Genomic DNA, 21,420 nt, shown 5'->3' with positions numbered 1-21,420 from the left:
AAAAAAAAAAAAAAAAAAAGGTCTACAAAACCTGAAGGTTAACAAATGTTTTAGTTTAACAACCTTAGCCCCTAAGCAAGTAGGCTTCTGTCTGTCTATTCTGGTTTCAGATAAGAAAAATTAGCATTTATCCTATTAGCACATAATTCTAAGGGTTAAAGATAAATAATGCTGTCAGGTATGGGCATTGAGAACTACACAATTCAGAAGATTCTCCAATTTGATTTTCTTTGTTTATGCACTCTGACATTAAACCAATTCAAGCAATCCAATGTTTGCTACACTGGTCTAACGAGGAGACTTTTTCGCCACCATTTAGCTGAACTGTCTCCTGGGCCGTAATGATTAACAAGAGGCAGTTCTGCAAATGCTGCTGGTGTGCTCTCACCAAGAGGCTGTGCAACACTGAGAAACTTACAGATATGGGCCACTATATATATATATACATACATATATATATATATGACTATATATATATATATATCATAATCTTTAGCTATACCAAAGTTTTGCATTTGCATTTTATAGAAATTAACCTGTCCTGCGCCTAATAAGGTATGGGGGTGGGGGCTGCAGCAAGATTTATTGCCTTTTTCCTGAAATAAGAGTTTACCTACCCACATCCAAAATAGTTCTTAGCTAAATAAAAAACAGTTCAAGAACTAATACTTCTTTCCAAAAGGCTCACAGCTACGATCTGCTGTGTTGGGAACTCAAGAGATGAGAACTCCCTGTTCTTTTTTTAACTTAGTAATGGACAATTTACCATTTAGCAGTCCTGAGACTCGGCAATCTCTGTTATATGCTTAATTTACTTATATTTATACTCATTATTAATGCAAAACCTGTTTAGGAGTTGTGACAAGTGTGTGAGATTTTTCCTATGAACTGAAGACCAAGCTAATCCCCCTCATCTGTGAAATACCTACACAGAGAAGTTTGGCTTAGTACTTGTCAGGACTTAAAATTATCCATGGTTAGGATTTTGAGTACACGAGGAAGTCAAGCACACAAATTTATTTTATTAAATACTATGATATTTCAGTAGTGGAAATTTAACTTTAAAAAAAAAATGGCTTTACTGTTTTAACACTTTTAACATCACTTGAGGATCTTGCTGTGTAAAAGACACCATACTGGGCACTATTGCCAGTAAATAGAATCCTAGTAAGACATCTCTGCTCAAATAGATCATGAAATTATATAAACACACACACATGAATAAATCACTCCCAAGAAGTAAAATTTCACAAACTATCTGGGTGTGGTGGTACACACTGTTAATTCTAGCCCCAGTACTGGAAAGGCAGAGGCAGGCAGATCCAACGCCAGGCTGGTCTACATAGTGAGTCCCAGGACAGACAGAACTACGTAGGAAACCCCGTCTCAATAAAAAAAGGAAAAGTGTATTTTTTTTCCAGACTATATTAGGAGTGCTTTGATAAGGCCATTTCTCACTGAGCAACCAAGAATAGAAGATAACTAGTTACCTAGTTTTCTCTGAGAGGGATTTTGTACGAGCTCCTATTCTGTGCACAGCTGCTGCCTTTGTTCACTCTGTAGTATATATACTTGATTTTGACCTATTTCTGCTACATACTCTGGATTCTATTTTTGCTTACCTGCTTTCTGTTCTTAAAATCAGTCTTACACTGCAGTATGCTTTCATTCTAGATATAGTTTAATTTATTTACAATGTTTAGACTCAGCTGCTCAGCTTAGCTCTCTCTGCTGTACTGAAATTGCCTTGGTTATAGATTTCACTTCTAGCAACCTATCAACTTGACTTTACATGTTCCTGCTCTGACGTGTGTTTCTGAATGAAGTCTTTCATCCTATCCTTCTGAAGAATCGAGGCTTCCCTGCACCGATTTTTCTAAGCATCGGCTCATCAGTTTTGTCACTTTATCTCCTTCACTTGAATGAGAACCACAACTCACTTTATGCTAAAATAGTCATATAATTTTTTTTTAACTAGTTTCATGGGTTCCTCCATCTTTTTTTATTTTTGGATCGATCTTCACTGTGGAGCCCAGACTGGCCTCAAATATTCCATTATTCCTGCCTCAACCTCCTAAGGGCTGAAATTACAGGTATGTACTATCCTGCCATGCTTAGCATATTCTGGGGCAAGGGAAATGACTCAATTGTTCAAGAGTCAGTACTGGAGTTCAGAACCCAAATGCATGATTGGTGGATGTGGTGGCCCACCCATAATCCCAGCCTCAGAAGGCAGAGGCAGGGGTTCCCAGAGGGAACTAGCTGAATGAATAAGGTATAAAGACAACTCTGATGATTCCTGACATCCACCTCTGGCCTCTATACACTCACTCACACATGTACAACCATACCCATGTATGCCCACACCCAAGCAAATTCACATGCACGCACATTGTCATACATATAAAGAAAAAAATGGATAAAACAAACAAACAAACAAACAAACAAACAAACCTATACTGTTGGCTCATACAATCAGGAGGAGAAGTTCAGGACTGTGTAACTTTCTATGAGGTTGCTTTGTTCTGACATAGGAACGACTATTACAAGAGAAAGTACTCCCCAAGTATTACTGAAACTCATTCACCAAGGAATCAGCTAAAACTGTGCTCAAAAGGATGTTCTTATAAGAAAGGGAACAAGACTGGAGAAGTAATCAATAAAGAATAACTTAGCAAAATACAAAGATGAACAAATCAAAAGCTGGTCTTTTGAAAAGATTAGTTAAGTAAGATACTGTAAGAGCAATCAGAAAAATGAGAAGATACAAATGATGATAGATGAAAGTATTAAAAACTATCATGAATAGTTCTGTAAACAAATCTGAAAATCTAAGAAGTATAAATTAAAAACAGGCTAATAACCAAAAAATAAAAAAGAATCATTCTTTTTCTATAGCCTTAAACCCTCGAAGTTTTATAGATTTCTATTAAATTTTCAAGGACCAAACAATCCCCATTTTGTGTGTGTGCAAATGCACAAGTGTATACTCACCTGTATGGGAACGTCCAGAGGCCAGACAGTGATTTCTGGTGCTCTCCTCTGTCAGTGTCTGGCCTCCATCAGTCTCCACCTCAGTTTTTGAGATGGGTTTCATTCACTGACTGGTAAGCTCCAGAATTCTGCTCGTATTCATGCCCCAGCTCCGACTATAGGCGTGCATCGTCGACAAGAGTCCTGGGCATCTGAACTTGTATCCTCAGGCTCACACACCTGACTGAGCCATGTCCCCAGACCTCTCTACTTTTCTTACGTTTAATTTTTATTTTATGTGTATAGGTATTTATCTGAATAAATGTTTGTCTGTCTACCAAGTGTGTGTCTGGTGCCCTGATCTCCTGGAAATAAAATTATAGACAGTTGTGAGCCACCATGTTGATGCTGGGATCTGAACCCTAGTCCTGTGAAGAATAACCAGTGCTCTGAACCACCAAGCCTCTTTCCAGCCCAGACCTATTTTACACACACACACACACACACACACACACACACACACACACACACACAGTTATAAATAATAGAAAGCAAGGGGCATGGGAACACCTAGCTTTTTGCAAGACTAAATTTATTCTTCTAAAAACAGGAATAAGAACAGATAACTTCTGCATTTTCTTATAGTCTGTATTTACCTATTTGCCACCGTTTCATCCCAGAACCAATACACCAATTATATGTTCTTACTTCTCTATATATCTGATGTTCTAGGGAGAATGCTCCTCTGAGGACTAGCTAATTCTTAAGTAAAGGATTGCCAGGAGCACACCTTTCATGTCACCTACCAAATCAGATCCTAAACTCTAAACCACCTCCTCCAGCAGGCTCTTATATTCCAAGAAGCAGTAACTGGCTATGACCAGATAGGCCATAACGGCCAGAGCCCACACGGCTCAAATTTGCAATTTGTAGACTATTTCCACCACCCAGCCTTGTAATTCTCACGTAAAACACAATAAAGACTCGGGACCATTGTCTGTGTGGCAGTGGTTGCACACACCTTTAATCTCAGCAGTGGAAGGCAGAGGCAGGTGATTGACTCTGTGACTTCAAGGCCAGCCTGGTCTACAGAGCAAGTTTCAGAACAGCAAAAGCTACATAGTAAACCCTGTCTCAAACAAACAAAAAAGAGAGATTCTGGACCACACTTTTTCCTCCCTCTTTCTATCTCTAGATCAAAACTGGTGTTCCAGCCAGATATAGGAGGGGAAATCACTGGCTTCAAGGTCACATTGTACCACCAAAAGTAGTAGTTCTCAATAATCACACAGCAGATATTTATATTATAATTTATAACAGTAGCAAAATTACATTTATAAAGTAGCAATGAAAATAATTTTATGATTGGGGTCCCCACAACATGAGGAACTGTATTAAAGGGTCAAAGCATTAGAAGGTTGAGGACCAATGACGTAAATGTCTCAAACAAAACAAAACAAATCCAACCTAGCCCTAATGCTTCTACATGTGGCTCAAATGGAGTGGTATGCCCCACCCCTCAAGTAATAGAATTAATATTAATCAGTTAATAGTATCAACTTCATGTCATCAGTGACCACCATAAATTAAAACCCACAGGTATATTTGGAGACTATAAGCCTTATGTGTATGTACGTGTGCATATATGTATATGAAATAAGCCTATTCATGTATTAAGCATAATCCATTTGGGGGCAAGAGAGATGGCTCAGCATCCTAAGAGGACTCATGCTCAGTCCCTAGAACCTACATTCGGCAACCCAATACCACCTGCAACTCCAGCTCCAGGGGAGAAAGCACCTCTGCCATGTGCATATGTCCCCACATGGCCACAGATAATTAAAAATAAAAAATTTAAAAATATGTCTTACTCAAAAAGGACATCGAGCAGAAATATGAGTGGTTTAATATTTGGATATGTAATAAGATCACATGTACAGAAGAAAAATAGCACCACTCTTACTTCAGTGCGTTTCATAAAAGCATTTGGTATCTATTTGATTGATAAAGATGTGTGGTGATAGGGAGATAACTCAAAGGGCTAAGGCACTTGCCACCAAGCTTGGCAGTCTGAGTTTGATCCCTGGGACCTACAAGGTAGGAGAGAACTGACTCCTAAGTTTTTCTCTGACCTCCCTATTCATGGCATTGCATGTATTCACAAACATTAAACAAAATAAATCAAAAATAAATTAATGAAAGTGGTGGAGAAATGGCTCATCAACTAAGGGCACTTGCAGCTCTCCCGTAAAACCTGGGTTTAGTTCTTAGTGTCCACATGGCTCACAACCATCTTTAACTCCAATTCTCTAAGGATCTGACATCCACAGATACCAGGCACATAACAGATACATACAAACACACACACACACACACATATATATACAGAAAGTAAAAATAAGCTTGCCAGAGAGGTGACTAAGGAGTTAAGAGCACTGGCTGCTCTCCCAGAGGACCTGGATTCTACTCCCAGCATCCACGTGGTGGTTTAAAATGGTCTCTAACTGCAGTCCCAGGGGATCTAACACCTTTTTAGGCTTCACTGTATGCACATGATGCACAGACATACATGCAAGCAGAACATTCATTCATACACGTATAGAAAATAGTAAACTTTAAATTAAAAAAAAATCTTTAATCTGATAAAGGTTATATATCAGAAGACAAAATAAAATTCATATTTAATGAGAAAACATTAGAAGTTCCTATACCTGGATATATACCCCCAAAGAAACTCTATACATGTTAGACATGAACATGTACATTTTTTAAAAAAATTAATCATCACTGTAGCAGCAGGAAACTCAAAGTAATTTAAGTTTTGACTCTCAGATGGGTAAAACAGTTGTGTATGTTGAAGTTAGATAGTTTTAACTGAAAATAATGAGATCTATAACTCAAAAACTCTCTCACACACCCCAAGGGTGTTTGGGATATGGCCAAGTGGAAGATTTGCCTAACATGCGTGAGGTCCTGGGTTCAATCTCTAATATAATAAATAAAATACAATTTAAGAACTATCTATGTAAAAATAATGTATTATCTATCAAGTATCATTAAAAAGGAATGCAAGAGAGGATAAGAGGTAGGGAACAAAGAGATAACTCAGGACAAGTGCAGACTGAAGACTTCAGTGTGCCTGGAAATGACGGTTGTTAGTAACAACTCAGAACAGACGTCTGCTGCGTGTAATAGTTCTTGTGCTTGTTGAAGAAACCAGTCATTTCTACATAGGCATGTGCTAATGAAGGATACAGGCCTGAAATTCCATCTTACCTGCTTTGTGTGATAATTTCTCTGAGATAAAAAGCCACAGCAAAAAGTGTGAGCAGCATAAAGCGCATGTAAAAAGTCAATTCTCAGTTTCTCATAATGAAAACAGTATAGTTTTATGACACATAGTGTAAGACGACAAAAAAAGGAAAAAAAATCCTGAGATCATATTTTCTGTACCTCATGTTACAGCAATCAAAATTAGTGTTAAAAAACAAGTTTAATGAAAACATATATAAATATATATATATAATGGTTATATATATATGGAGAGAGAGAGAGAGAAAATGGTATCTCTTTCAACTTTAACTTATCAATAAAAAAAATTCTGTATGTTTTTTCAGTTAGAAACACAAACTTATTTTCAAAAGCAACACTATAAACCATGCTGGCAACAGCTAGCACACTCAGAAGAGCCAAAGGTCTTATTATCCTTCCTATGCAAGGCCAATTTTAATGAAATATACTTGGCAGTGTATTTCTCTTTTTAAAGACAAGCAATAGTTTGAACCCCTTAGATAATGGCAATGACCAAGTCAGGTGTGCAGTATGCCCAGGACAGACTTTATTAGAGTTCTGTTATAAACACACAGTCTCTTGACACTAAAGATGTAGTTCTTGCAGATAAGGCTGGGAGGCAGGAAATGAATCTCCTCCCAAATGCTGCTTCTTATCTTTAAAGTAACCTCAAATTATTACTAAACTAATAAAGTAATTTTGTTTCAGAAAGTGATCTGATCTATTTTATTTTGAGCTCTCGATAAGTCGAAGAGTGAGATGTGGGATTATTACTTTTTGTCAGACAATAAACACTGAGGCATGTCATAAAAAGAAAGGAAAAGCTTTTTTAAATGATTTCTATGGTAAAGCTGAAATAATCAAAGCCTGTCAGTATGCTATATGAAGATGTATATAGTTCTGGACAAATAAAACAAACTAATTTTGTTATTTAACTGCAATTTGGAGGTAAAATTTTTATTGGCTTCTAACTATACATTGTTGGTAAAATAGGATAAGCAAGAAAGATGCAATGAGCTTGTATATAAGTCCAATAAACCAGTGATAATTCCAAAAAATAACTACTAATATCGGTGCCTTATTGGTGAATTTCCTAATATAATGCCTCGGAGCTAACAGCTACAGCCCAAATTGGAAGTTAACTTACATTAAAAAGCCCACAAAAAAAGCCAGGCAACTAAATATTGCCATCAAATGCCAAGTGGGATGGAGCCAGCCCAGGAAACATACAGTCATTAGGTGCCATTGCTGGTAACGACTGTAACAGAGAAGGTCTTACTGTGTAGTAACAACTTACTGCACTTCAACCACAACTAGGCACTTAAGATAAACTATTTTTATCTTTAAAATAAACTTTAATTAGATGGTATCACAGGGTGAGGCTTTCTGGTTTTGTTTTGGAGACAAGGTTTTGAGATATACCCTAGGCTGGCCTCTAACTCAGGCTCCCCTGCCTTGGACTCTGCAGTGCTGGAATTATAGTTGTGCAGTGCCATGGAAAGTGAGACAAAGAAATGACAGAATCATCTAAGATACCAAAGCTAGGAAACAAAGTTCAAACTCTGCTACAAACCACAAATTACTACATACTGCAGCCTCATTTTCCTCCTACTCCCTTGAAATGAGACAGGAAACCTACATCATGCTTGATAGTAGTAACAGTTACCCTCTATTCCCAAAGCACAAAGACAGAAGGCAGGAATCAAACTACCCACAGAGGCTGTGTGCAAGAAAAGGTGGGAGTGCACCACCCTTTGGCCGGCATTTTGAAGCAAGAAACACAAATAGCAGAAGACAAGATTAATCGGCTTCACATTGAAAGCAGCAAGGTAGATGTGAGCTTTTACATACATCTTTTTTTGGGAAAGGCAAATATGTCATTTCTGCCCTTGGCTGGAAATTATACAGGAGCACAAACTGATTAAGTGATTGTCTTGGGGACACAGGAGGGACTGGAATTTTGTTTAGTCCACCCTAGTACAAGTGGCTAACTCAATAGTAGAATGTTCGCCTAAAATATGTCTCATATGAATTTGAGAAGGACTGAACAGGGTGGAGGTAAGAAACATTTCAAGTAAAACAAAACAACAGTCTTCACGTGCAAGTTCAAACCTCTAAAGTAAGAAGTTTACCAAATGCTGGGCCTAAACACACCCTAGGGCGTGATTCCTTTTTTGTTTGTTTTGTTTTTTGAAACAGGGTTTCTCTGTGTAACCCTGGCTGTCCTGGAACTCACTTTGTAGACACCAGGCTGGCCTAGAACTCAGAAATCTGTCTGCCTCTGCCCCTCAAGTGCTGGGATTAAAGGGGTGGGCCACCACGCCCGGCTAGGGCAGTGATTTTTAGCCTATGGGTCACAACCCCTTTGGAAGTTACAGGACCCCATGGTAGCTTAAAACTCTCAATAATAATTCCAGGGGATGTTGCCCTCTTCTGGCCTCTTCATCAGGGAATTGGGCATGCAAACAGTGCATATACATATATGCACATAAAACACAATAATTTTTTAATTTAATAAAAGACGTATTTTATGTTCCATTTTACAATTTAAAAACAGTTGCACATATATACCAAGACCAAGTGGGGTATATGTTAGCAATAAAAAGAGTGGTCTCACTTTAGGGAAAATCTATCAGTATAATCCACAGCAATAACAAATACTGGAAAAAAGAAAAAAAATTAATCTAATGCCCAATACAATTTTTATTCTAGGTTTTACAATTGGTAAAACCAAGAGGCAAACACTCCTCCACCATCAAAACTTAGGAAAAAATGTTCCTAAGAACACTTGTTTAAAACTCAATCTCAGAAATAGAAAGCAAGAGCAAAAGAACTAGTGAAGAACAGTGGGGGAAATTATGGGAAAGCAAGAATGAGTTATTTTCACAAGGTTAATGTTATTTTATCATGATAGCTAGATTAAACAACAAGCTAACCATAGCCTGGCATGTTGGCCTACAGCTAGCTCCCCAAGAGGACAAGAGAACAGGGTTGGAGGATCATTCAAGTCCAGAAGTTTGAGACCAGGCTGGGCGATAAATGGAAAACCTGAGAATTTATCTCAAAACAAACAAGCAAAAATGCACACTAAAAGGGACAGTTCTGAAAGTCCCAAAGAAAGTCAAACATGGAGGCAGAGTTGTAATTCTAGTATTTGGAAGGCTGAAGCAGGACAAGTTCAATGTTAGCCAACATACAAGATGAGACCCTGTCAGGAAATAAAAACAAAGTTCCTATATGCTCCAAGGGATCTTGAAGGCCATGTACATACACAACTTAAGGCAAGAGCCCAGAGGATTTTAAGCATTTTGGAACTGCTCTTGAAGCTATACAAGAGTAAAAGCTATAGCAGAACTGTAAACTACAGGCCTGATATAACATGAATTAATCCACTGTCACAAGCATGGGACACTTAACTAGTTCCAAATGTTTTAGTAGGATAAATCAGTGGCTGTCATCTAGGATAACAGACTTCAGCAGCAATACAAAGATCATAAGCATTGCAGAATGAGTTCAGAAAAGTTACAATACAAACAGTTAAGAGACACAGCTCAGTGATGCATGGCTCTGGGCCAAGTCACCAGCAACACACACACAAATGTTAACAATAATTACACATTTTTACAAACCATGGGACTAGAGAGAGAGAAGTCACGAGCACTGCCACAACTCTATGTGACCCAGCCAGTTCCAGAAGGATACTACACCCTCACACAGACATTCATGCAGGGAAAATATCAATGCATATGAAATAAAAATAAGTAAATTTTAAAAAGCAGATGAATTCTGAGATTTTGTGTTGCTACATTATAAGACGTTAATCTCCAGCTTTAGACAAAAACATATGTACGATACATGCAATGAACAAGACTATGTCCAAAAAAATGGAAAGAAATGATTTCTAAAGAACTAATGAAAGTATAAGCCAAGTGTCTCATTAAACAGACACCATAGAGATAGAAACAAAGAAGGAGAGAGAAAGGAAGGAAGGAAGGAAGGAAATGAGACAGATGGAGAGAGAATAAATCCTGAGTTGAAATATACAAACTCTACTGTCACTTTATTTCAGAAGGGAAAAAAGGAATTTTTTAAAAATTTGCCCAACATGCCAACATGAATCAATTTGACCAAAGGGACATAAATACAAACAAGATTTACAAAGTAATTTTATTTATCTAGAAAGCCTCAGATCAATATCACACTCTTCCTGGGGAAAGGAGTTCCTTGCCCATCCACCTTCAGTATCTGCACGCTCAACTACTTCTCCCAGCTAGGAGTCTTTTGCCTGGTTTTGTTTTGTTTTAAATCTCATTCTTTTTTTTTTGTTTTTTGTTTTTTTGAGACAGAGTTTCCCTGTATAGCCCTGGCTGTCCTGGAACTCACTCTGTAGACCAGGCTGGCCTTGAACTCAGAAATCCTCCTGCCTCTGCCTCCCAAGTGCTGGGATTAAAGGCGTGCGCCACCACGCCGGGCTTTTAAATCTCATTCTTTTCTCTTTTTTTGCTTTGCTTTCTTCTCACTGCCAGACAACAGGGATGGTTTTTAGCAAAGCTGCAGAACTGCTTTAAGCACCTCACGGTGTATGCTGCTGCTTAGGTACATTCCGTCTCATAAGACTTGGTTTAGTAGCAGATGAGAAAAGTTAACATTATTAGTTGTCATTAAAATAATCCAAACTTCTTCACATTAAAAAAAACCTGTCATTTATTTGATCTACACAAGACACATGCCGAGTAATAGGATATTATCTGATTATAACTGATGAAAGCCAAAGTTACAACATCGATTCAACTCCATTATAATACTCTGCTAGATCAAAATTTTTACATTGTCTTATTATTAACCAGCCAAACAGGCTTCAAAATGAATTAGTTTTTCATCAGAAATCAGAAATTCAGGTGTTTGATAATTTAAGAATTTTAGACATTTAGCTTTTGTCGCCTGACTGATTGCACAGCTCTGCAAGTGTTCTACCACCAAGCCTCACCCTAGTCTCCTATCAGCTCACTATTCTGCTCCTCTTTACTCTTGGTAGGTACAACATTTCATACAGGCCAGGCTGACCTCTAACTTTGCTATGTAGCCAGGACTGGCTTTGAACTTCTGATCCTTCTACCTCCACTTTCTCTAAGTGCTGCCAATTATAGGCTCGTGCCACCATTCTTGGCCACATTTCTTAATTCTAGTACAATCATCTTTAATCTGCCTTAGATTTTTTTAGAATTGGTTCTTATCATCTAGGCCTCTCTTAGCTCACACTGGGCTTTAGTGTTTCTCTTATCAGTATTTATTCAGTGCCTGACTCCTGGATGACAATGCTGAGCATACACAGTGGCACACTACGGCTTCTGAGTGACGGTGTGTATACATATACATGTGCATATATGTCAGTTCTAAGATGATGAACTTTAGCTTTCTAGTTTAACATTACTTCAGTTTTGTTTTGGTCCTAAAACAACAATTTTCAGCTATATACACTATATTATGCTGTAATACTAGATTTCACACGTACATTTTTTTCTTAGAAATAAGCATTTTAATTGGTAAGGGTGAAAGCAAGCTTCACTGAGTTCAGTAAAATAAACAAGCACTCACCACGGATAAACATCTAACAGGAAGTTTCATGTTCTTCTGTCTTCGGCTTACAAAACATATGGCTTTGTTCTATTAGTCACGAATTGTTATGACACATGACATATTTTGTTATCATGGGTACTTCTGAAAATAACCATACAGGCTTGGCATGGTAACACTGCTTGTGGTACTCAGGAGGCCGACACAGGAGGATCACATTCAAAGTCTCCCTTGGGTAGATAATGAGATCCTATCTCAAAAACAGAAGAGAATGGGCAGGAAGAGGGGAAAGAAAAAAGGGGAGGGAGAGAGACACACAGAAACATGACGACCAGAAGAGTCAGAAAGCTATTGGCCAGATCCAGCTCGCCTGTTTATGTAAATAAAATTGTATTAGTAGACTGAAGATATGACTCAGTGGTTAAATATAGCCTGCTCTGCAATCATGAGGACCAGAGCTCAAATCTCAACATTCACATAACAAACTGGGCATCTCTACAACTCCATAAGCCTAGCTCTTAGGGATGTGTATACGGATGGCTGGGTCTTGCTGACTTCTAGTCCAGATGAGAAAGACCAAGCCCCAGGTTCTGTTTTTGAGACAGAGACCCTGTCTCCAAAGAAATGGATGGATAGTGACAGAAGAGGGCATCAGACACCCTATTCTGGCCTCCACCCACATGGAGGTGTGTGCACTGAGAAAAACCAAATACCATCTCATGAAGTAACACTTGCTCTCAATTCTGAAAGGTGGCTGTAGTATGGAGATGTAGAGATGTTTGCAGAAACTTACATTCTAAAGAAACATAGCTGTAAGAACTAATGCCATGACAGTGTGCTTGGCAGGAAGAAAGAGTTAGGTGAAAATGCTAACAGTCATTTGAAGGTCAAAGCATTAAACATAACTAGACTGGAGAACTAAGTAGTAGTACTATGATTAGAACCATGCTTTAGAAGATCAGACTGACTGACACTGGTATTTAAGATGAATCCAAGGAGAAAGCAATAAGGAAACAATTTAAAAAGCTACTAAAATAGTCCAAAAGATGAGCATGAAGGGGTAGTGACAGGGTTGGAGAGAGAATACATCGGGAAGATTGCAATCAACACAATGTAATGATGAGGAGCCACTCAGACGACTGGACGGAGCATTCTCACTTAGGGTTAGAACCTTTCACTGCCTCTACTATCTTCTCTCCTCTGAACAAGCCAGTAAATAATCCTAATTAGTTCTGATAGTTTAAAAAAGCCATGTAAATAACAAGTACTAGACTACCATTCTTCTATGCAAAGTTAATCATGGGGCTGCAGGATGACTTAGTAGATAAAGTGCTTGTAGTACTAAGGACAGATTTCAAATCCTGGAATCCTTTAAAGATGGATGCATCACTGTAACTCCAGTGCTCCCACGGCAAGGTGGGAGGCAGAAACAGAATTCCTTAGAGCTAGAGAACCAGCTAGCGTGGTATATGTATATGAAAAACAAAGAACTTGCCTCAAATAAAGGGACAAACAAGGACCCACAGCTCATTTGTCCTCTGATCTCCACAGAACTGCTTTGGGCCCTTCATCACAACAGAACTCATGTGCTAGTGCCCCCTCTGCTGGACCATGGGAGATAATAAAGTATGATCTTAAATTTGGGATCTTTAGTTGTTTCTGATGAGCTGTCAAGTAAACAAAACAAAGCTAAAGAGCAAGAGGTTTGCTTTGCAGCAGCTTTTCTCCTGCTGTAGCTAATGCTTTTCCAGGGAGGGATCCATAAAGTCTGCTTCTGCATATTCTTTAAAGCACTCCTCATTTTACAGCTGTTTAAACTGGTTATGAAAAAATGAAGTTTTGACATTATTTAGGCTTCACAAATATTTAAGGAATCTATTTAAGAAATGTACATTCTCAGCTAAGAAATGTTCATTCTTAGCTGGAATGAACCAGACAAATGCTTTTCAGGCAAGTAGACTATGCAGGGGGCAGCTTTACATCCTGTTCATTAAGAATTAACCCGTATTTCCCTTGCCTTGGCTGGTGGGGAAGGTCCACCAATGTAAGATTAAGGTTAAGAGGACTCAGCTATTTCTTCATGTCTTCCTACCTAAAACTCAATCTCCATACTTGCTTCATAATCTTCTAGAATCTGGCTAATCCTACTTCCCACCAGGCAATCCTGGTCCCTAGTTTCCCAAGCCCATCACATGCCTCTATTTCTCATTGCTTGGGTCTTCTTGCTGCTACTCTCTGGTTATCCCACTTCCTATTTGGCTTCTCAAGTCTTCCTCCACTTACATGACCACAGTCCCCATATGGAAGGAAGGGAGGAAGAAAGCTAAAGCAAAATGGTCCATGAACATCTTGTCTGACTCTAGGGTGGTCATTGTTCCGCTCCCACCACCTCCAGTTCACAACAGAGAAGACAAACAACACCAATAGTCTCATGTTGCATTGTTTACAAAGCATGCATGCCATGATTGTTTCATGGGAAAAGAAATGACAAGTTACCCAAGCTTTGTATAGGCTCCATGGTAAATATTTTAAATAATAACTTGTGTATTAAAATAAGCCACAGAAACACTAGATAATCTAATGGGAAACAGTGTAGATAATCTAATGCACACAGTGCAGTGTGCAAGAACTACATAGTTATATTCAAAAGAATGAGGTTCCATCACTATTTCAGACCACAAACAAAAATTAACACAAAATTGGCTAAAAACTTAAAAGGTAAAACTACAGAGCCCTTAGAAGAAAACATAGGTGTAAAGTTTTGTGGCATTCAATTAGGCAGTGTTTTTCTGAGGTGTGGAACCACCACTAGCAAGAGAAAATGCTGTTCTCAAAATTGAAATTTCATCCTTCAATACACATTATCAAGAAAATGAAGACAACCCATAAATGAAAAAAATGTATTTACACATCATATATCTAAGTAGAAGTTACAGTAGAATACATAAAGAACTATTATAACTCATATAAATGACAACCCAGTATTTAAAATGTAGGTAAATGAAATGAACAGACATTTCTTCAAATCACTGGCCATCAGGAAGATGCAAATTAAATCACAATGAGGTGCCACTCGATGCTCTTAAGAAAGGAAGCTGGGTGGGGTGTCACACACCTTTAATCTCAACACTTGGGAGGCCGAAGCAGGTGGATCTCTCTGAGTCTCAAGCCAGTCAGGTCTACATAGCAAGGTCCAGGACAGCTAAAGCTACACACTGAGACCCTGTCTCAAAACAGCAGCGGTATGGTGAGGTGTTGGAACCTTTACATTAACACTGTCAGCAAAGCAAAGTAGTGCTGCCACTCTGATAATTCTGCCAACGTTAGTAATATATAAATATCGAAAAAAAAATCTGCTAGCAAAACCATTTCTAGGAATATATCCAACATAAATAAAATTACATGCCCATACAAATATCTATACACATACTGAAGTTTCTAATTACTTACGATAGCCAGAAACTCATATTCATACCAACTAATGACTAAATAAAATGCAGTACAATGAATTAGTATTCAATAATAAAGGCTGGGAAGGGGTGGCTCAGTTGGTAAGAGCCCTTACTGTACAAGCACAAGGACCTGAGTTTGATTCCCTAGGACCCATAAAAAAACAGAGCATAACCCCAGCATTGGGGAATGTAGACAAGTGGATCTTGGGCGCTCACTAGCTGGAAAGCCTAATCCTAATGGCAAGCTTCCAGTTCAGTGAGAAAACTGTCTCAAGGCAGTAAGGAGAATGACAGAAGAAACATCTGACTTTCTTGTTCGGCCTCTGCATGTGTGTGCACAAGTGCCTAAGTCACAACGTTCACACATATACACACATTCAAATTAAAGTTAATTAGAAAAAAGAAAAGGTAGTCATATGTGAGGTCCCAAGTTCTATCCACAGAAAAGCAAGGAATAAAAAAAAAAAATTAAAAATTAAAGGAAGGGGGCTGGCAAGATGGCTCAGCGGGTAAGAGCACTGACTGCTCTTGCAAAGGTCCAAATTACCACCCATAATGAGATCCGATGCCCTTTTCTAGTGTCTGAAGACAGCAATAGTGTACTTATTTATAATAATAAATAAATCTTTTAAAAATTAAAGGAATGAAAAGGAGCATAAAACACTGATGCAAGCGGGGAGTGGTGGCGCACGCCTTTAATCCCAGCACTTGGGAGGCAGAGGCAAGCAGATTTCTGAGTTTGAGGCCAGCCTGGTCTACAAAGTAAGTTCCAGGACAGCCAGGGTTACACAGAGAAACCCTGTCTCAAAAAAAACCAAAAAACAAAAAACAAAAAAAAACCCAACCCCCCCCCCCAAAACACTGATGCATTATAACTTTAAGAATACTTATGCTAATTTTCAAGGAACCAGACAAAACACTCTCCCACCCCCTGCCCAACTGCAAAACTCCATTTATGTGAAATGTCAGAAGACCACACAAACAGAAAGGTTGCCACAGTTTGGAGAGCAACTACAATGGATACCATTTTCTTGTTGGGTGATAAAACTACTAAAACTACTATAAAATTAGATAGTAATGACTGTACAATTATTTAAAAACTAATGAACCATATAATGTAAAAGGGTGAAACGGGCTGGGGCTACCAAACCTAATGACCCAGACCCACATGCGGGAGGTGGGAACCCTCTCCTACAAGTCACCCTCTGACTGATTGTCACCCAAGCACCATGGCGCATACAATCATACAGACACACACATGCACAAATACATACACCAAATAAATATAATTTTAAAATTAAAACAGACATATATGGCATGTAGACTATATCGCAGTACTTTCTTAAAAGGGGAAACTAGGTCAATGAGGTGCTTGCCAGGTAAAAGTGCTTGCTACACAGCCTGAAAAAAGTGAGATGCGGTGGTATATGTCTGTGATCCGGCCTCTTATGATAGATAAAGACACAAACACAGGAGAATGGTCCAGGTCAGCTCCACAGACTACAAGGAGACAGACAACTCTCCATAGTTGTCCTGACCTGCACACATGCGCCTGGCATAGAAATGCTCACACAGCCGGGCGTGGTGGCGCACGCCTTTAATCCCAGCACTCGGGAGGCAGAGGCAGGCGGATTTCTGAGTTCGAGGCCAGCCTGGTCTACAGAGTGAGTTCCAGGACAGCCAGGGCTACACAGAGAAACCCTGTCTCGAAAAAACCAAAAAAAAAAAAAAAAAAAAAAAAAAAAGACATGGTCACACACATCAATCTTAAAGGAGAGGCCGACATGAAGAGATGGCCCAGAGGGTTAAGGTAATTGTCACCATACCTGAGTTTGATCCCTAGGGTTGACACAGCAGAAGAATCAACTGCCCCAGTAGTTGTCCCATGAGTGGCACACATGTGAGCCATGGCAAGAGTGTGTCCACTCACATATACATACATAAAAATTGCAAAGGAAACTTTAAAAATTCTATGAAAAAGCTGGGTGGTGGTGCAGGCCTTTAATCTCAACACTTGGGAGACAGAGACAAGCGGATTTCTGAGTTCAAGGCCAGCCTGGTCTACAGAATGAGTTGCAGGACAGCCAGGGCTACACAGAGAAACCCTGTCTTGAAAAACCAAAATAAATAAATGAGTAAATATTCTATAAATAATTCTAAAACTGCATCTACGTTTCCAATGTATTGAAAAACCCATATGCTGTATGTCAATTCTCTTCCCCTACATCCCGTGCTAAGCATAGCTACCTAAACAGTCTTAGAAGGGCTGCCTCAGCAGGTGAAGGTGCTACTGCCATGCCTGACAGCCTGCAACACCCAAACTCTAGGATCCTGCATGATGAGGGAAAGAACTGACTCTCTCGAGTTATCCTCTGACTTCCACGTGTGTGGCAGTATCATGGCACACGTGTGCCCACGTACAAAATAAATAAATATGAAATAAACCCTTAACATCATCTAGTTCCTTTCCCATCTATCTCTGGACTGCCTGTTTCTACTGAGATTCTATTTGTTCTCTTTGCTTCCCATTAGCTTGGGAACCAAAGCTTAGATCTTCATCTCCATGTAAGACTTCTTAGAAGACCCTTGACTCTTGCCTCCTCCCCAAACTCATTTCTTTGAGACAAGCTCTTATTATAGCTATAGCCCAGGTTGGCCTAAAGCTCTTGATTCTTCTCTTCTTTTGTGCTTCGAAATTCGAGAGTTATCTTCTCAAGATAAACATAAAACTGGGATGGCATCACTAAGTAAACTATAAACATAGTACTCAAAAACTACTTACGTATGTAAAGTTGACATTTCATACAAACAGTGCAAGATATTCCACAATCTGGGCCCAACCTGTTACAGCCTCACTGCCACATTTCTTTGCTCTACACATTCTCTTCTCTAAACTTATCACTCCATAAAAATGCCTTCCACTTTACGTTCTTTGTTCTCTCTCATCTGAAATGATCTCCACCTTTTTTTACTCAAATCTAAACCAGCTTTGAAAGCTGTCCAAATGCCTAATCCTGCCTGGGTATTTCTTCAGCAAAATGAGCAGTTTTGCCCTCTCTATTTCACTAACATTTTAAAGGTCTATTATCAAAATAAAGCAAGAAAGAAGAATGGGAAAAAAATTTTTTTTGAGAATTTGATAGACCTGTGCTCAAATCTTATTATTGGATCTATTTGCTTGTGTGTGTGTGTGTGTGTGTGTGTGTGTGTCCACACAGGGGCCACAACATACAAGTGGAAGTCAGAGGACAAACTGAGAGTCAGTTCTCTCCTTCCACCCAGAAACTGAGCTCAGGCTGCCAGGCTGCACAGCTGGTGACTTATGGTCTGAACCATCTAATCTGTCTGCTATGTTTAAGCCGTGGTCTTGCCATTTATTTATGAGCTGCATGGCCTAGTAATGGGAAAATTCCCTAACCTATTTGAATTCCAACTTCATCAGTAAAATGAAAGTAATACATATATCACAGGGTAATTGTGAAGATAAAGTATAGTAGGCACAGAAAAATCCTCAGTTATTTTTCTTTCCAAATTTCAGCCTGCCTCAGTGTTTGCATGCATCTCTGTCGATGAACTCTAAACTGGTTGAAAGCGACATTATGCAGATGGCCTTCAGTTTACCACAGAATTAGATCCTACAAAGCCTAGCCACGTACCCTAAGTAACAAGAACTTGTAATACTGCTAGGTAGAAACACAGGCCTTTAATCCAGCACGCAGAGGGCAGATGCAGAAGCAGGCAGAGCCTTATGAGTCTAAAGCTAGTTTGGTCTACACATTAAATTCCAAGCCAGCCAGGGCACTGGTATTTAAGCAACTATAAAGAGTGTACCAAACTATCTAAAAATGACTAAGTTTATAGTAGGGGGGGTCATCTTTAGTCATACAGAAGATAGCAATTGAGTGCTTTTTAAAGGTTTTTTTTCTTTTGAAGGGTCTGTAAAGATTCTCCAAAACCACTGTGCTGACAAACAAAGGTGAAGACAAATTCACAAGCAGTTTTTAAAATACAGGATTAAACATAGGGCCCTTACCTCATCATCATCAGAATCACTCCCAAACACTGACGGTTTTTTTAAAACTCGGTGCAACGGCGGTGTTTTCTTTGGCAAAATAAGCCCATACCTGCATAATTTTTTTTTGAAATAGAAATCGCACCATTATCTTTAAATAACATATAAACATTTAAAGAACATAACACATCCACTACTTCTTCCTTATGAACTTCCCAAATCAAAACATGTCATACAACCGCTGAACACATAATGGACTAACCCCTTTGCAACAACCTCAAAATTCTAATGTCATTCTATAGTTGTTATTATTGTCTACCTGGGCCAAACTCAAAACATTTTTACTAAAGGAAAAAATGAAGACTACAGCAATGTTTTAGATAGTGAAGTGACAGGAATCCTAAACAGGCTAGTGGTTTTTGCAAACTTGCTAAAAACCAAAATGTTCTAAACTGTCCTCTGATTTTTTTTTTTCCCACACAGTTGCTAAGATCTTGAAAAATTGACTAAGAAATCCAAGAAGAGATTTGGGCAAGCCCCCATTCACTTATTTGGCTTAATTGCTTTTGTCTTCGAGCAAGTCACCATGGAGGCAAGTTCCCATCACCGTCCACTGGGCTCATTTGCTTTGCTTCAGCGCCTCTGAGAACCATCACCAGATTTTTTTTTAAATTAGATATTTTCTTTATTTACATTTCAAATGCTATCCTGAAAGTTCCCTATGCCCCCACCACCACCACCCTGCTCCCCTACCCACCCACTCCTACTTCTTGGCCCTGGTGTTACCCTGTACTGGGGCATATAAAGTTTGCAAGACCTAGGGGTCTCTCTTTCCACTGATGGCCGACTAGGCCATCTTCTGCTACATATGCAGCTAGAGACACAGCTCTGGGGGTACTGGTTAGTTCATATTGTTGTTCCACCTATAGGGTTGCAGACCCCTTCAGCTCTTGGGTACTTTCTCTAGCTCCTCCATTAGGGGCCTTGTGTTCCATCCTATAGATGACTGTGAGCATCCACTTCTGTATTTGCCAGGCATTGGCATAGCCTCACTCGAGACAGCTATATCAGGGTCCTTTCAACAAAATCTTGCTAGCACATGCAATAGTGCTTGGGTTTGGCCATCACCAGATTTAATACGTTTCATTTCTCGAGGTTTTGGCTTTAAAATGCAAAGGCCACGGGACGTGAGTGGCTCTGCAAGGTATACACGCCCAAGAATAAATTTCCAGGCAGGTAAACCATATCTGTGTCTTCCCGGCAGCGAAGACCAGTTTCCTATATGCCTACCCTTTTCTGTGGCTTCTCAGCACCACACTCGTAACCCCAGGAGGGAGGGCGGGAGGCTGGTCTTGCCTGAGCATCTGCCAGGGAGAACGAGGCCCTCTAAGGCAACCAGGAGTTTCTCTTCTCGGTGCCCCTGAGCGCATCCAACCGGGAGAAACTCAAGCGCGGGGTAGGAAGCAAGACTGAGGGGCCTCAGACCGAGCTTTTGGAAAATAGAAAAGTCTCGCTCTCTGCCCCTCAGCCTAACTTCCTTTATTTCCTCACAAGTTTCTCAAACTTCGGGCTTGCATCCTGGAAAAATGTACCGGACGGGGGTGGGAAACCTAAGTGGCTCGGAATTCCTCGCCTTCTCCCGCCTCTAACCGGGGCGGGGGTGGCCCTGCACTTCCGGCGACCTCAGACGCCTCGGCCTAAAAACTCAGTCTCCCTGGCTTTTTACTCCCCAGCCGGACCCTAACTTCCCCATCACTCACTGCCTGCCCGGGATCGCCATCTTGTTCCCGTCTCCGCTGGACGTGGTCGACGCGGACGTGACGGGACGCTGACGCCGACGTGTATACGCGCACTTCCGGTTCCGGGACTCGCTTAGACGCTGAGCCTACCGCTGGGTATTGCTTAGGATCCGGCTGGGCTCGGAGTCTTAAAGTCCGGGCGGGGAGGCGACGTCCAAATTCTAGTCCAGAGGCTCGTAGACCGCCTCGTCACTGGTGATAATTAGAGTCACGTCCAACCGCGACGCCTGCTGAATCCGGACCGAGTCGGAGTGGGCGCCAATCTGAATTTAATGAGTTTCAAAACGGCTCCCTACACATCTGTCGCTTTGTTTTGGTG

At 39.9% G+C, this 21,420-nt stretch overlaps 1 protein-coding gene across 2 annotated transcripts in view; it reads right to left on the bottom strand.

The window, feature by feature from the left end:
• Nsrp1 (nuclear speckle splicing regulatory protein 1) overlaps positions 1-21,119 on the bottom strand; it is a 32,404-nt gene extending 11,285 nt beyond the window's left edge. The window contains exons 1-2 of one of the 2 annotated variants that reach the window (XM_021176836.2): positions 21,063-21,119; positions 19,324-19,414 (exon numbers count right to left, since the gene is read on the bottom strand). In XM_021176836.2, the coding sequence (XP_021032495.1) occupies positions 19,324-19,414; positions 21,063-21,082 (111 nt within the window). In that variant the 5' untranslated portion in view covers positions 21,083-21,119. Of the gene's footprint in view, positions 1-19,323; positions 19,415-20,592; positions 21,033-21,062 lie in introns of those variants that run through there. The other variant, XM_029484041.2, reaches the window with a different exon arrangement.
• Positions 21,120-21,420: the final 301 nt, after the last annotated feature.

This window comes from Mus caroli, unplaced genomic scaffold, assembly GCF_978045245.1.
Source record: "Mus caroli unplaced genomic scaffold, Mus_caroli_1 scaffold_13, whole genome shotgun sequence".
NCBI lineage: Eukaryota > Metazoa > Chordata > Mammalia > Rodentia > Muridae > Mus > Mus caroli.
This window is presented reverse-complemented; position numbering and strand designations above follow the sequence as displayed.